Source organism: Lycium barbarum, chromosome 5, assembly GCF_019175385.1.
Source record: "Lycium barbarum isolate Lr01 chromosome 5, ASM1917538v2, whole genome shotgun sequence".
NCBI classification, from domain to species: domain Eukaryota; kingdom Viridiplantae; phylum Streptophyta; class Magnoliopsida; order Solanales; family Solanaceae; genus Lycium; species Lycium barbarum.
Genome location: NC_083341.1, coordinates 130,615,666 through 130,627,475, shown reverse-complemented (window position 1 = coordinate 130,627,475; position 11,810 = coordinate 130,615,666). Strand labels below are relative to the sequence as shown.

Below are 11,810 nucleotides of genomic sequence, written 5' to 3'. Positions count from 1 at the left end.
TTGGCTGGGCTTAAAAAAAAAAACAGTTTATAAGCTGAAAACAGCTTATAAGCTGCTTTAGATAAGCTAAGCCAAACGGGCCAAATTATTTTTTTGAGCTTATTTTAGCACAAATGACTTATAAGTTGGCCAACTAAACACTCAAAAAAACTGAAAACAGCTTATAAGCAACTTATAAATCAATCCAAACGGGCTCTTAGTAGTGAAACCAGGCATTCAAATAAGGGGATTAAAAAAAAAAATCTGATGCCAAGGAAATTCAATAACTTATTTATACATGAAAAAAATCAATATTTTCTTATTTACATAATTATAACTTTTTGACAAAGGGGGTTCAGTTGGACCTCCTTGCATCCCTCTCCCTCTGCCCCTGTCCCTACTGTCACTACTGGTAAAATCAAAAAGCAATTTCACTACAAATTTCTCAAATATTTTTATATTTTTATTACTACCTATATATCATGTTATATGACATCAACTTTTTATTAGTTCGTTAAAAAAGAATGATGAATGTCTAAATTTAAACACAATTTAACTTGAACTTCTCATTTAATCTTTAAGGGCACTTTTCACAATCACACAAATAATAAGACATGATTAAGATAACAAATTTCAAATGATTCTAATATCATTGTTACAACCTACGGAACCAAACCCCAAAAGCTAGCAATTGATCCTCTGTGCTCATCATGCCATGGATAGTGACACAGGTAATACCGTGTTCGCCGGAGACCAGCAATGTCTAGTGACACAAGATTCTAGTGCACAGCAAGACTAGAATCTTGGCTCAAAATTCTGAGTCCAGTAAACCAAGAACTAAATCAAGATTTGCACTTCAAGAAAATTGATGAATTGGGACTTGGAGTTCCGGTTTTCGGAAATCCAGGAGTGAAGATACAATTGCAAAAAGAAGAAGAAGAACCAAGAAAGTCCTTAGAAGTGTTAGGCTTTCCAATAACAGAAAAGGAAAGAAGCAAAATGAGCCTTGAGAATAAAATAGGCATGTTAACATGGGATGCGATTGTTCCAAAAGCTGAAGAAATTGATGCCATCAACATAGAAGCAAGTTCAAATGGAACATATGAGGATGATTATGCAGAAAGTGATGCAAGTTCAGACTTGTTTGAGATTGAAAGTTTCCCAAGTAATAATACAGCAAATCCAAGCCTTGTTAGACAGGGTTCAGATGGAATGTCATGTTATGCTCCAAGTGAAGTTAGCATTGATTGGAGTGTTGTCACTGCTAGTGCAGCTGATTTCTCTATAATGTCTGATTCAGAAGAGCTCAAAATTGGAGCAAATTCCAATAGAATTGTCCATAATGGAAGAGAAACAACAGGGAGAGACAAATCGAAACGTCGTTCGGGCATTATTTTGGGATGTAACAATCATAAAGCTGTAGGAGTTGTTGGAGATGCATATAAAGTTAGTGAAAAAACATCAATTGAGATGCCTCAGAGGAACTTCAAGACTCATGAGCCTATTATGCCAATGACAAGATTTCATGCTGAGAGCAAATTGACTCGATTTGATGCAGGAAATATGAAACATGATTTTAATACAAGATCATTCTCTAGCACATATACTGGACGTCCTGCAGATTTCTTGTATATTTAGAAGTGAAAAATTATGTTATGTGACTTTAGTATTTCCAGTATTTAGCAATGCAGTTGAAGAATAAATTAAACTAGTTAGGATTATTTTTTTTAGTTCTTGTTTTTCTTCTAGTGTGTAATCTGAGATTCACAGTTTTAAGTGTTTTTGTTGTGAATTAAATTGTCTAAAGGTAGATACATCTAGTTGATTTTGTATTTGTGTTATTGGCTTATTACCAAAGCTAATGTAACTGAATAATGATATTGTCCTTTATAATATCTTCTCTGAAATAATCATGTCTCTCTTTTGTAGAAGAAAACCAAAATTATGAATTTTCTTAGTCTAGTTCTCTTTGTTATATCATATATGAATATGTTTTTATTGGGTGTGCAAAGACTTAACAAATAAGAAAATTCTACATATGAGGTATGGCTACTCTGTAGTGTCAGGCATTTTGGGAAAAATTCGGCCTGACAAGTGCAGAATTGGTGGAAGTACGGGACAAAGCCCAATCTTAACTCACAGCAAGAACTAGGCTCATAGCCTCCTCAATTCCCCAAGTTTGAGCGGTTTGATGACCCATTCATTTATTAACTCAATCAATTTAGATCCGTCTAATATGTAATTCAAAGTGACCCATGAGAAATCTTACTATAATCTTTTTATTTTATTTTTTATATATGTTATATATAGTCATAATAAAGATTTTTTATTAATTTTGTTTGGTAAATAAACAAATAAATTAAAACTTCGTAAGAGTTGGGCAGGTTGAACTTTAACCCGTTATTTAACTCATCTTAGTCCAAGTAATCTTTGGTGTCACGCCCCGAACCATGGCCTGGACGTAACACGGCACTCGGTGCCTGACTGCATGTGACCGAGCGAATCACATGGCTTGCTGAATCATCATGAAGCATACATGAGCGGAAATATATTATGAAACATGATGGGCTTTAAGAAAACATATGAAGCCATAATAATTATAAAATACTTGTTTAAAAACAAGAACGCGGATAATACCATAACTGAGCCAAAATGGCTAACTGATTCTGAAAGTCTAACATGACCCAACTGACTTGTCTAGTCTATGAAACCTCTATCATGAGTCTGACTGGAAAACATACTTACTGGGACAAGGCCCCCAGCATACCTTTAGATGCAAAACTAAATAACGAAAGACAATGTCTAAACCCCGAATGAGATGAGGCTCACCAATAAGCTGGTACGTGCAAATCCTAATGAGTAGAAACGTCGTCCTGTAAATCCGTACCTGCATCGTGAAATGCAGGCCCCCGAGCAATAAAAGGGGACGTCAGCACATTGAATGTACTGGTATGTAAAGCAACCGAAAGAAACAACATGGGACATGGAATAACATGATAAGAACTGAAACTGAAAACCTGGACATGAACATGAGCATGAGTACATATGTATATATATAACATAAGTAAAAACATGATAAGTAGGGAGAGCATTTCATAAACCGACATGTGATATCACCACGTGGGTACGTGGAGTCTGGTACCTCGCCGGACCAGCATAACCCTCATACCTTGCCAGAGTATAAGGTGGTAACGTGCCTGATGGATCCATTCAGTGTAAAATTAAGGTATCGTCCTAACTGGGTGGAGCGATCCTTGTCCTATGGTGGCTACATAGTTTCAGGCTATCTGAGCCTTCTCGGTAATTCGTGCAACTCCCAAAAACATGAACATAATATAATTGGCTAAGAAGCCCATGATTTTCGTGAATTAACTTGTACTTGTTTTGTAATCATGATTTCACGAAATAACTTGTAAACATGGTTTCATGAAATAACTTGAAATATAGTTTCATATAAACATAATGAGAACACATGAGGAAGAATTCATGATTCATGGATTAAGCTGGGATTCCTAATAACTGTAATGAAAGATTAGGAATACAATAACGAATATAGATACAAGATTCATGTACATAAATACATAACTACGGGCTACCAATATGTTGGATTTAGTGCCCTAGGATTTGAACTTCATGAATATCAAGAAACGGAGCATGGGGAAGAACGTAGAGATTCTCACATGTGGATGGAAGTTCTACATACCTTGACTTCCTGCTTTTTAGCGTATCACAATGTCTTTCAATCCCTTCAACTTTAATCTATAGCAATACAGGTCATAGGGATTCTATATTAGCAACAATATCCATGCTTTGATCATCTAAGCATTTTATCAAACACTTGGTGGGCATGAAGCTCCACAACCTTCATTAATGGTGTTTTCTTCACCCAATCCCCATTCTTTTACTCCTAGTTGATTCTACAATCTCAACATATCTATATTCATGATTCATTCCAACTACTACTCAACAATGATACTATTCACACTCTTATGACCCATTTTCTATATGCTTCCTCAATCCAAGTGTTTTTAACTTATCAATACTTCAATCATCATAAAACTTACCTTAGTTGTTGTAGGAATAAGCCTTGAGTTGAAATGCTTCACTTGAACAAAACCCTAGTTCCACCTTCCATGGAATTTCTTGACTTGAATGGACTTTGATGTGTTTCTCACACTTAGTTTTGTGGATTGATGAAGCGGATCTTTAGTTTCACTTGGATTCTTGCATATGAAGTGTTTGGAAGGCTCTAGAGAACTCTTGAGTCGTGGAGGAGAAATGGAAATGAAAAAAAATGAACTTGGGTCTCTTATTAAAAGCTTAAAATCTGATCCATCGGGTAATTCTACGCCAGTTTTTACGGGCCGTCAAACTGTTTGACGGACCGTCAAAATGGCCCGTAAAACTGCCCAGCAAAATATGGGTTTCTGTGACCATTTACGCTGGTCTGTGTCAATTTGACGGACCGTATAAATTTTTACGGGCCGTCAAAATTTCCTACGGACCGTCAAATGGTCCGTAGAAATTTTCTGCTCAGACAGTCTGTCGTAGAATGGCCATAACCTTTGATCCCGCTATGCTGTGAGGGCCCACGACCTATGGTTGGAAAGCTCTTTCAATTATCTATAACTTTCATTCTTAGTGTTTGTCCAAATTACAAACTTATAATGGCGTGTTGGCCCCTCCAAGTCAGATCATCCGAAAACGTTTCCTTAAATCGTCCTTTTGGATGGCTTATGCCCATATTTGGCTTATGGGTCCTTCTTGAAACTTACTTAACACTTCATTACCAATATAAGAGACATTATAATTCTTCTCCAAAATGTCATTAAGCCATCATTAATTCGATACTCGTAATTCTTGCCCGACACACAACATATACCTTGCTTTCCTTAACAACTTTCGTCTCCTACCTCAAATGTCTTTGAAATCTCATTTAGAATCATTAAATATTACTTCTTACTCGTCAACTTGTCGTATACGTCATACCCTTCGTGGGTCTATTCGCGGTATGCTAACGGGGAAATTTTCAAGGTGTAACATTTGGACTGATTAATGTCCCGCTCATTTATTAATTTACCTCTTTTGATATATACGTCCATTTACCACGCTAAGCAAGGACCACCAGAAAAATGTTAAAGTTCTATTTATAGAACAGCAGGAAAGAAAATATACCATTTGCAAAATCTAGGAAGAGAAGGAAAATATATACATCTCTTGAGAAAGATGGTAAAATTAGCGTCTAAACTTTATGTTTCTATTTTCATTGCTTACTATATTAGTATGAAAAGGTGAGATTATATCTTGAATTAAAATTCAAGTAAGATAATTACTAGTACAGTCAAACCTTCTATAATTGTCATTCGATATAACAATATTTTATTATAACGATCTGATTTTCTCTAGAACCGATTTTTCATGTTATATTTTACTACTCTATAACAACATTGTGACATTCATTATAACGGTACACTCTTTATAAAATTACCTCTCTATAACAGCCATACTCAAATATTGTGTAAGTATATTTTGGAAAAATATATAATGTATAAAAATAAAATATTAAAATATTTATGATAATCATCATTAATGTCATGAACATAGTAGAAAAGTCAACTGTTAAGCTCTTAGATAACCTTTAAGGAAAAATTATTGAATTCTTTTTTGCTGAAAGTTTGGACAAAATTCTTCGTCAATTCAAGCGTTATATTATCACTAAGAGACTGGGATTTAAATTACAAGCTACAATTGTAAAATTCTTACATCAAACTTGAAATATTTAAATTCTCAATTAATTTTAAATGCATATGTTCTTTAGATTTTAATTTTTTATCGGTATGTTACAACCATTATACTGAGTATGTTGGTGTTGTTTGGTATGGTACAACTAGTTATCGATTAATTAGTCTTTTCAATTTTAAATTAATGAAATGAAAATCAATTGAGATTTTAAAATTAACAAATATATTATTTTTGTTTATAACATAAACGTATAGAAAAATAATTGTTTGCGTACTTTTGTTTATAACAGATAAATGAGATCTAAATATCAAATATCAGTATACATGCATAACAACACTTCACTATAGAAGCAATGAAATTTTCGGACAAACACTGTAGAAGCAATGAAATTTTTGGATAAATATTGTCATTACGGAGATGTTTGATTTTAAGTAGTAATTCCTGCCGTACCATCATGAAATGGAAGAGCTAGAGTTTAAGTCAGTAGGTTAGTTCAATAGCATTTTCATTGCGGTTCGAATGAAACTGTATTCTTTAATTATTTAGCTACAAATTTTCCAAGAATATTAGGATCTTCCTAAGGTTTTGCAATCTTTAATAGTGACAACAATGTTCAGAGTTCATTGGGCTAATTAATTGAAAGTAGCTGCAAAATTATTAATTAAGTATTTAATAGAAATGCTAAAACTGATAATAAACGGTGTAATTTCATTATACTTTCCTCGTGACTGCCTTAAGAGATAAGAGTGTTTAAAGTCTACCTCTAAGCGATGCCTAGTTGAAAAATTACATTGTATACATTATGCAAAATAAGAAATAGCGTGTAGATATATAAATTGACACTACTATACGTCATGAAATTCCTAGTCCAATATGTCTTAATTTTTTAGTCTCATTTGTTAACAAAATCGAGGTCGTAAGGAATCAAACTCTAATCTTCATACACTAACAATCGACTAAAACACTATCCCAAAACTCCTTTCGATCCCTTTAAATGAAAATAAAAATCTTTTTTGAACTCATTTTTAACGAGATTATCGTGAAAACAAATAAAAAATCAAAACTCGTCGAAACCACTTGTAGTAATATACTTAAATTGTACTCCCTCTGTCCCAAAAAGATTGTCCTCCTTTCCTTTTTAGTTTAACCTAAAAAGATTATTCCCTTTCTATATTTAGAAATAATTTAACTTTATGAGATAATTTACAGCCACATAAATATCTAAGATTTATTTTGGATCACATATTTTAAAAATATTTATTTATTTTTTAAATTTTGTGTCAAGTCAAAAAAAAATAATTTAAAAAAAAAGGAGGGAGTAGTATATTGCTAATTGAAATTTTTGTGTACGTACTGACAACCAGAGTTGTTCTCTAGTGGAGGGTCCTTAACATTGAATAGGTTGATAGCAGTAGCACACCCTAGATGTAACGTGATTAGTTAGCATCACTGGGACGTGTTCTTCTTGCAAGACATTCCATACTTACAAAGTTATTTTTTTCCTTAAAGTGTATTTAATGGTGGTGTGACTATTTACTTCCTTTAATTAATTCCAACTTGACATGAAAGTGATATTTGTGCTCCTCGTGGCTACATAGCTGGCTTGGTTCACCCTTGTCCAACCATATATTATAAAGGGACTGTAACTATTTAGTAGGCTAATTATTTATGTAGATAAGCTCTAAATAGGGTGGGCGTTTGATATTCGATTCGATATTTTTAAATTTCGGGCTCGATAATTCAATAAACCATAATTGAACGTAGATATCAAATACGTAATCGGAAAAGTTCGGTTCGGTAATTTGATAATCGGTAATATCATATTGAAGTTGGATAACATAACTTGTAAACACAAATTTCAAATCTTTCGGTCAATATATAATCTTTAAAAAATTAGTCAAATTCTTCAATTAATCAAACGCTCAACGTGTCGCATATAAGCCAAAACTCGAATAGTACACAAACCTTGTTCAGATGCATAGTCCATAAGACTAGCATTTGACAGAAAAACTTATTTAGCTAGTCGTTGCCTCTTTGAGTCTTTGGGACTAAGGACGGACTTAAGGTTTTCTAGCTTTGCACTAATATTGTCTCTTGATAATGAAATTTGATGGGCCTGTTAGTGTCATATAATTAGGTTTAGGGGTGAGCCATTAAATAATTCGGTATTCGGAAAATACCGAATACCAAATGGTATTAATATCTAGTACCGAATCCGAATTTGAATCCCATAATTTTAAAATTTTACTCCCGAATATTGTACCGAATACCAAATTATCGAAATTCCTGATTCGGTTCGATAATTCGAATTTCAATTATTTATGCCCAACCCTAGCTTTAAAAGTTTTGACATGCTAATAAGTTAACCATCTAATTGATTGATCCATCCATCTGATCATGAAATTGATATATAGAGATTTCTTTTATTGTTAACCACTAAAAGATTGTTCTGGAAAGCTTTTGTAAGTTAGATCAGATCAATTATAAGTACTTTTTGATTTATTTACACGATTGGTAAACATTTAAAACAGTGCTTATAAGTCAAAATTAGTGTCAAAGAAAAAAAAAGTCAAAATTATTCAAAAGTTATAAGTTGATCATCCCGATTTGTAACTTTTTCGCTTATCAATACTTACGATTTAAACAAAATTATTATTATACAGTTTCTGATTTTTTTGTAATCATTGAAATGCCCTTCTTAATAAAATCCCTAACTCACCTTTCATTCCAATTCTGTCGTATGTCTTTCTCTATAAAGATGCTTTGTAATCTATTTTTAAATAGCTTTAAGGGCATTTCAATCATTTTCAGCGGAAGAAATGGTTTACTTCCAAACACATCATAAAATATGATAACTAAAATATACTTCTGCTTATGTGTTTTTTATGCCAATATTTCTTAATCAATTAACATGATTTTTATTAATTATTGTTGAAAATAAAATTGGTGGGATTACATCTCGTGCCTTAGAATTACCCCCTTCTCCCCATGACAAGGAAAATACCCCTCCCCCTTGTATTTGCTTCGCGTGTCTTTTAAATGCTGGTCTATTCATTAAAAGAAAAAGAATTAGTAGTAAAATATTTTTAAAACATAAAATCTTGGTAATTACGATGTGAAACTTGGGTCATATGGTACAACTTTTTGCTATTTTTTCATAAGGTATTTCTGTTGTAATTTTTTTCTCTATTGAACCCCACCCTTCTTAATTTACTAGTTAGGTCTATATGAAGGAAGTATAACTTTACGTGATTATTCAACACTAGGAGGAAAGCTAGCTGGTCTATACTGCAACTTTTGAAGTGGCTTTAATTAGATCTCAAACTTTTGAAGATGAGTCAAATTTCAACAGTAACTGAAAAGGTTATCCAAAATCATCTCAATCATTCATTACTTGAATTGACATCCAATATTATTATTGAAAAGTAGATGAAGAGGAAAAATGCACAAGGACGACTACTAAAGCATGTTCACATCAGTGACCAAAAAAAAAAAAAAAATCACATAGAAATCCTAGTTTATTATATTCTGTCATTTTCCTTCGAGATAAATTCACAGTACTGTATATAATTTTGATCTCCCGTCATAATTATTTACACTTGAAAATTTTGCTAGACGAGAACCAGGTTCATAATTGTCATATAACATCGAAATATTTCTTCATGTTTCAGTGAATAAAGTTTAGATATTGTCCCAGAATCAAATCAAGTTTCGAAAAGAAATGAATATGGATTCAATTTCAAAAGTTGCCCATGACCTTATAAGGCGCAAAAACTTCAAACGAATTAGTAGAATAATCTGACACATACCACTAAAGGTGTCAACCGGTTCATTGTAACCGGTTTTAACCGGTAACCGGTAACCGGACCGGTTAAACCGGAACCGGAACCGGTATAACCGGTTAACCGGTTCCGGTTAACCGTGTATTAGTTTACCGGTTCGGTTCCAATTTTTTTTTAACCGAAACCGTTTAAACCGGTTAAAATTAAAAAAAAAATAAAAAAAAAGGAAAGAGCCGTTGGGCCTTGGTAATGGACCGTTGGCAACGGTCCATTTGCAAAAATGGTCGTTGCCAAACGGTCATTTTCTTAATTTTTGGCCCCCCAATTTTTTTTTTAACACTTTAACCCCTCCCCCACCCCTATATAAACCCTTCTTCATTTTCATTTTAATTCACATCAATTCACTCTTCTTCATCTTTCTCTCAAATCTCAATCTCTCAATTATAGTTACTTTGCAATAATTAGCCACAAAGTCTTATTATAGTTTCAACTTTCAATTATTAATTTTGCAATTATAATATTGTTGGTGGAGTTGGTGATTTTGCAACAATCCGAAGTAACTTTGATGGATTTGCAATTCTAGCCGCCTTCGCTTTGTTGGAAATTAATCCGGCAATTTGGTACCTTCGTTCCAACTCTATCTTTAATTTTCGCAATTTAATTCTAGCAATTTATTTTTCGCAATTTAATTTACGCAATTTAATTCTAGCAATTTAATTTGTTGTAATTTATTTTCTCGTGATTTATTTGATTGTGATTTAAATTATTTCTATTTAATAATGTCAAAGAGATTAAGACGTGGTGCCGGTAGTAGTAGTCGTACTGTTAGGGGTGCGCTTAATGAGGAAACATTTGTGGAAGAAACACCTAATTTAGGTATTGATGTTGGTGGAAATAATCCACTTTTAGGTCATGAGGCAATGCAACAACATTTTACCGACACTTTTAATGAAGACTTAGATGATGATGATGAAACACAACCCCCCGAAAATCCCATAGGAGATACAGGTCCTGCACAATCACATACACAAGACAAACCGCCTAGAACTCGTAAGCCAACAGCTAAAGTTTGGAAATTTATGACTAAGGATAGGGAAAACCAATCAGTTACATGTACCCTATGTGGACAAGTATTTAGTTTTAAGCAAGGAACTGGTAAGGATGGTAGAACGGGTACACTAAATGCTCATATGAGAACCAAACATATGGATGTTTGGGGAGAGCAAACGGGTTCAAATGTGGGGGGGGGGGGGGGGGGGGGATTCAAATGACGATAGACCCACGAACCGGTAGAAATTTTAAGTATGACAAGAAAAAAGAACGCGTAGAAATAACTAAAATGGTAGCTTATGATTGTTTACCATTTTCCTTTCCCTCGGGTTTGGGGTTTGTTACTTACATTCAACGTTGTTATAACCCGTTATTTGAGGGTATTCCTAGAAGTACTTGTAGAGCCGATGTTATAGATTTGTTTAAAAAATATAGATTTTATTTGCGCCATGTATTTAATTCTTTAAATTGTAATGTTTGTCTTACCGCTGATTTGGGTCTTAGTATTAACCATTTAGATTTTTTTGCTATTACATGTCATTGGGTTGATGACAACTGGGTTATGCAAAAAAGAATTATAGCTTTTTTATACGACGAAGGAAAAGGTCGTCACGATGGAAAATTTTTAGCCGATTCAATGTCTACTATAATGAGATTTTTTAACATTTATAGAAAAACACTTTGTATTGCTTTAGATAATGCTTCTAATAATACAAAGGCAATTGGTCTTTTAAAAAGAGAAATAAACCCTCCTCTAAGAAATATTTTTCATGTAAGATGTAGTTGTCACATTTTAAATTTAATTGTTAAAGATGGTCTTATGCATTTTGATGATTCTGTTCAAAAAGTTAGAAATGTTGTTGCGTTTCTTTTTTGTAATGCTAATAGGGGAAGAATTAGAGATTTTAAGAATGCTTGTGTGGAAAATAACCTTAGACCTAGAAAAATTCAAGTAGAAATTGAGACTAGGTGGAACTACACTTACATTATGCTACAACAAGCATATGAGTATAGGATTCCCATACAATAAGTTCACAAAAAATATAATATTGATAGTGAGGATTGGTTAACTTTTAGGCATTGGGAAGATGTTAAAGAATGTATTGAACTCTTAGAAATTTTTTATAATGCAACTCTTGCTTTTTCTAGACAATTCTATCCCACGGTAACCGAAATTTTAGCCTACTTAGTGGAAATAGCTAGAGGTTTACAAGAGTATAAATATAAACCCGATTATCAAGTGGCTATTTTTGAAAT

General features: G+C 33.2%; 1 protein-coding gene across 1 annotated transcript; it reads left to right on the top strand.

The window, feature by feature from the left end:
• Positions 1-689: 689 nt before the first annotated feature.
• LOC132639814 (protein PHYTOCHROME KINASE SUBSTRATE 2-like) lies at positions 690-1,864 on the top strand. The gene is made up of 2 exons (XM_060356224.1): positions 690-710; positions 763-1,864. The coding sequence occupies exons 1-2, from the start codon at positions 690-692 to the stop codon at positions 1,615-1,617; spliced, it is 876 nt and encodes a 291-aa protein (XP_060212207.1). The 3' UTR covers positions 1,618-1,864.
• Positions 1,865-11,810: the final 9,946 nt, after the last annotated feature.

Excerpts from the sequence above, each read along its gene's own strand:
- LOC132639814 (XM_060356224.1), top strand. The coding sequence starts at position 690 with ATGCCATGGATAGTGACACAG. Across the intron at positions 711-762 it reads TGCCATGGATAGTGACACAG|TGCACAGCAAGACTAGAATC; the intron begins GTAATACCGTGT and ends ACAAGATTCTAG.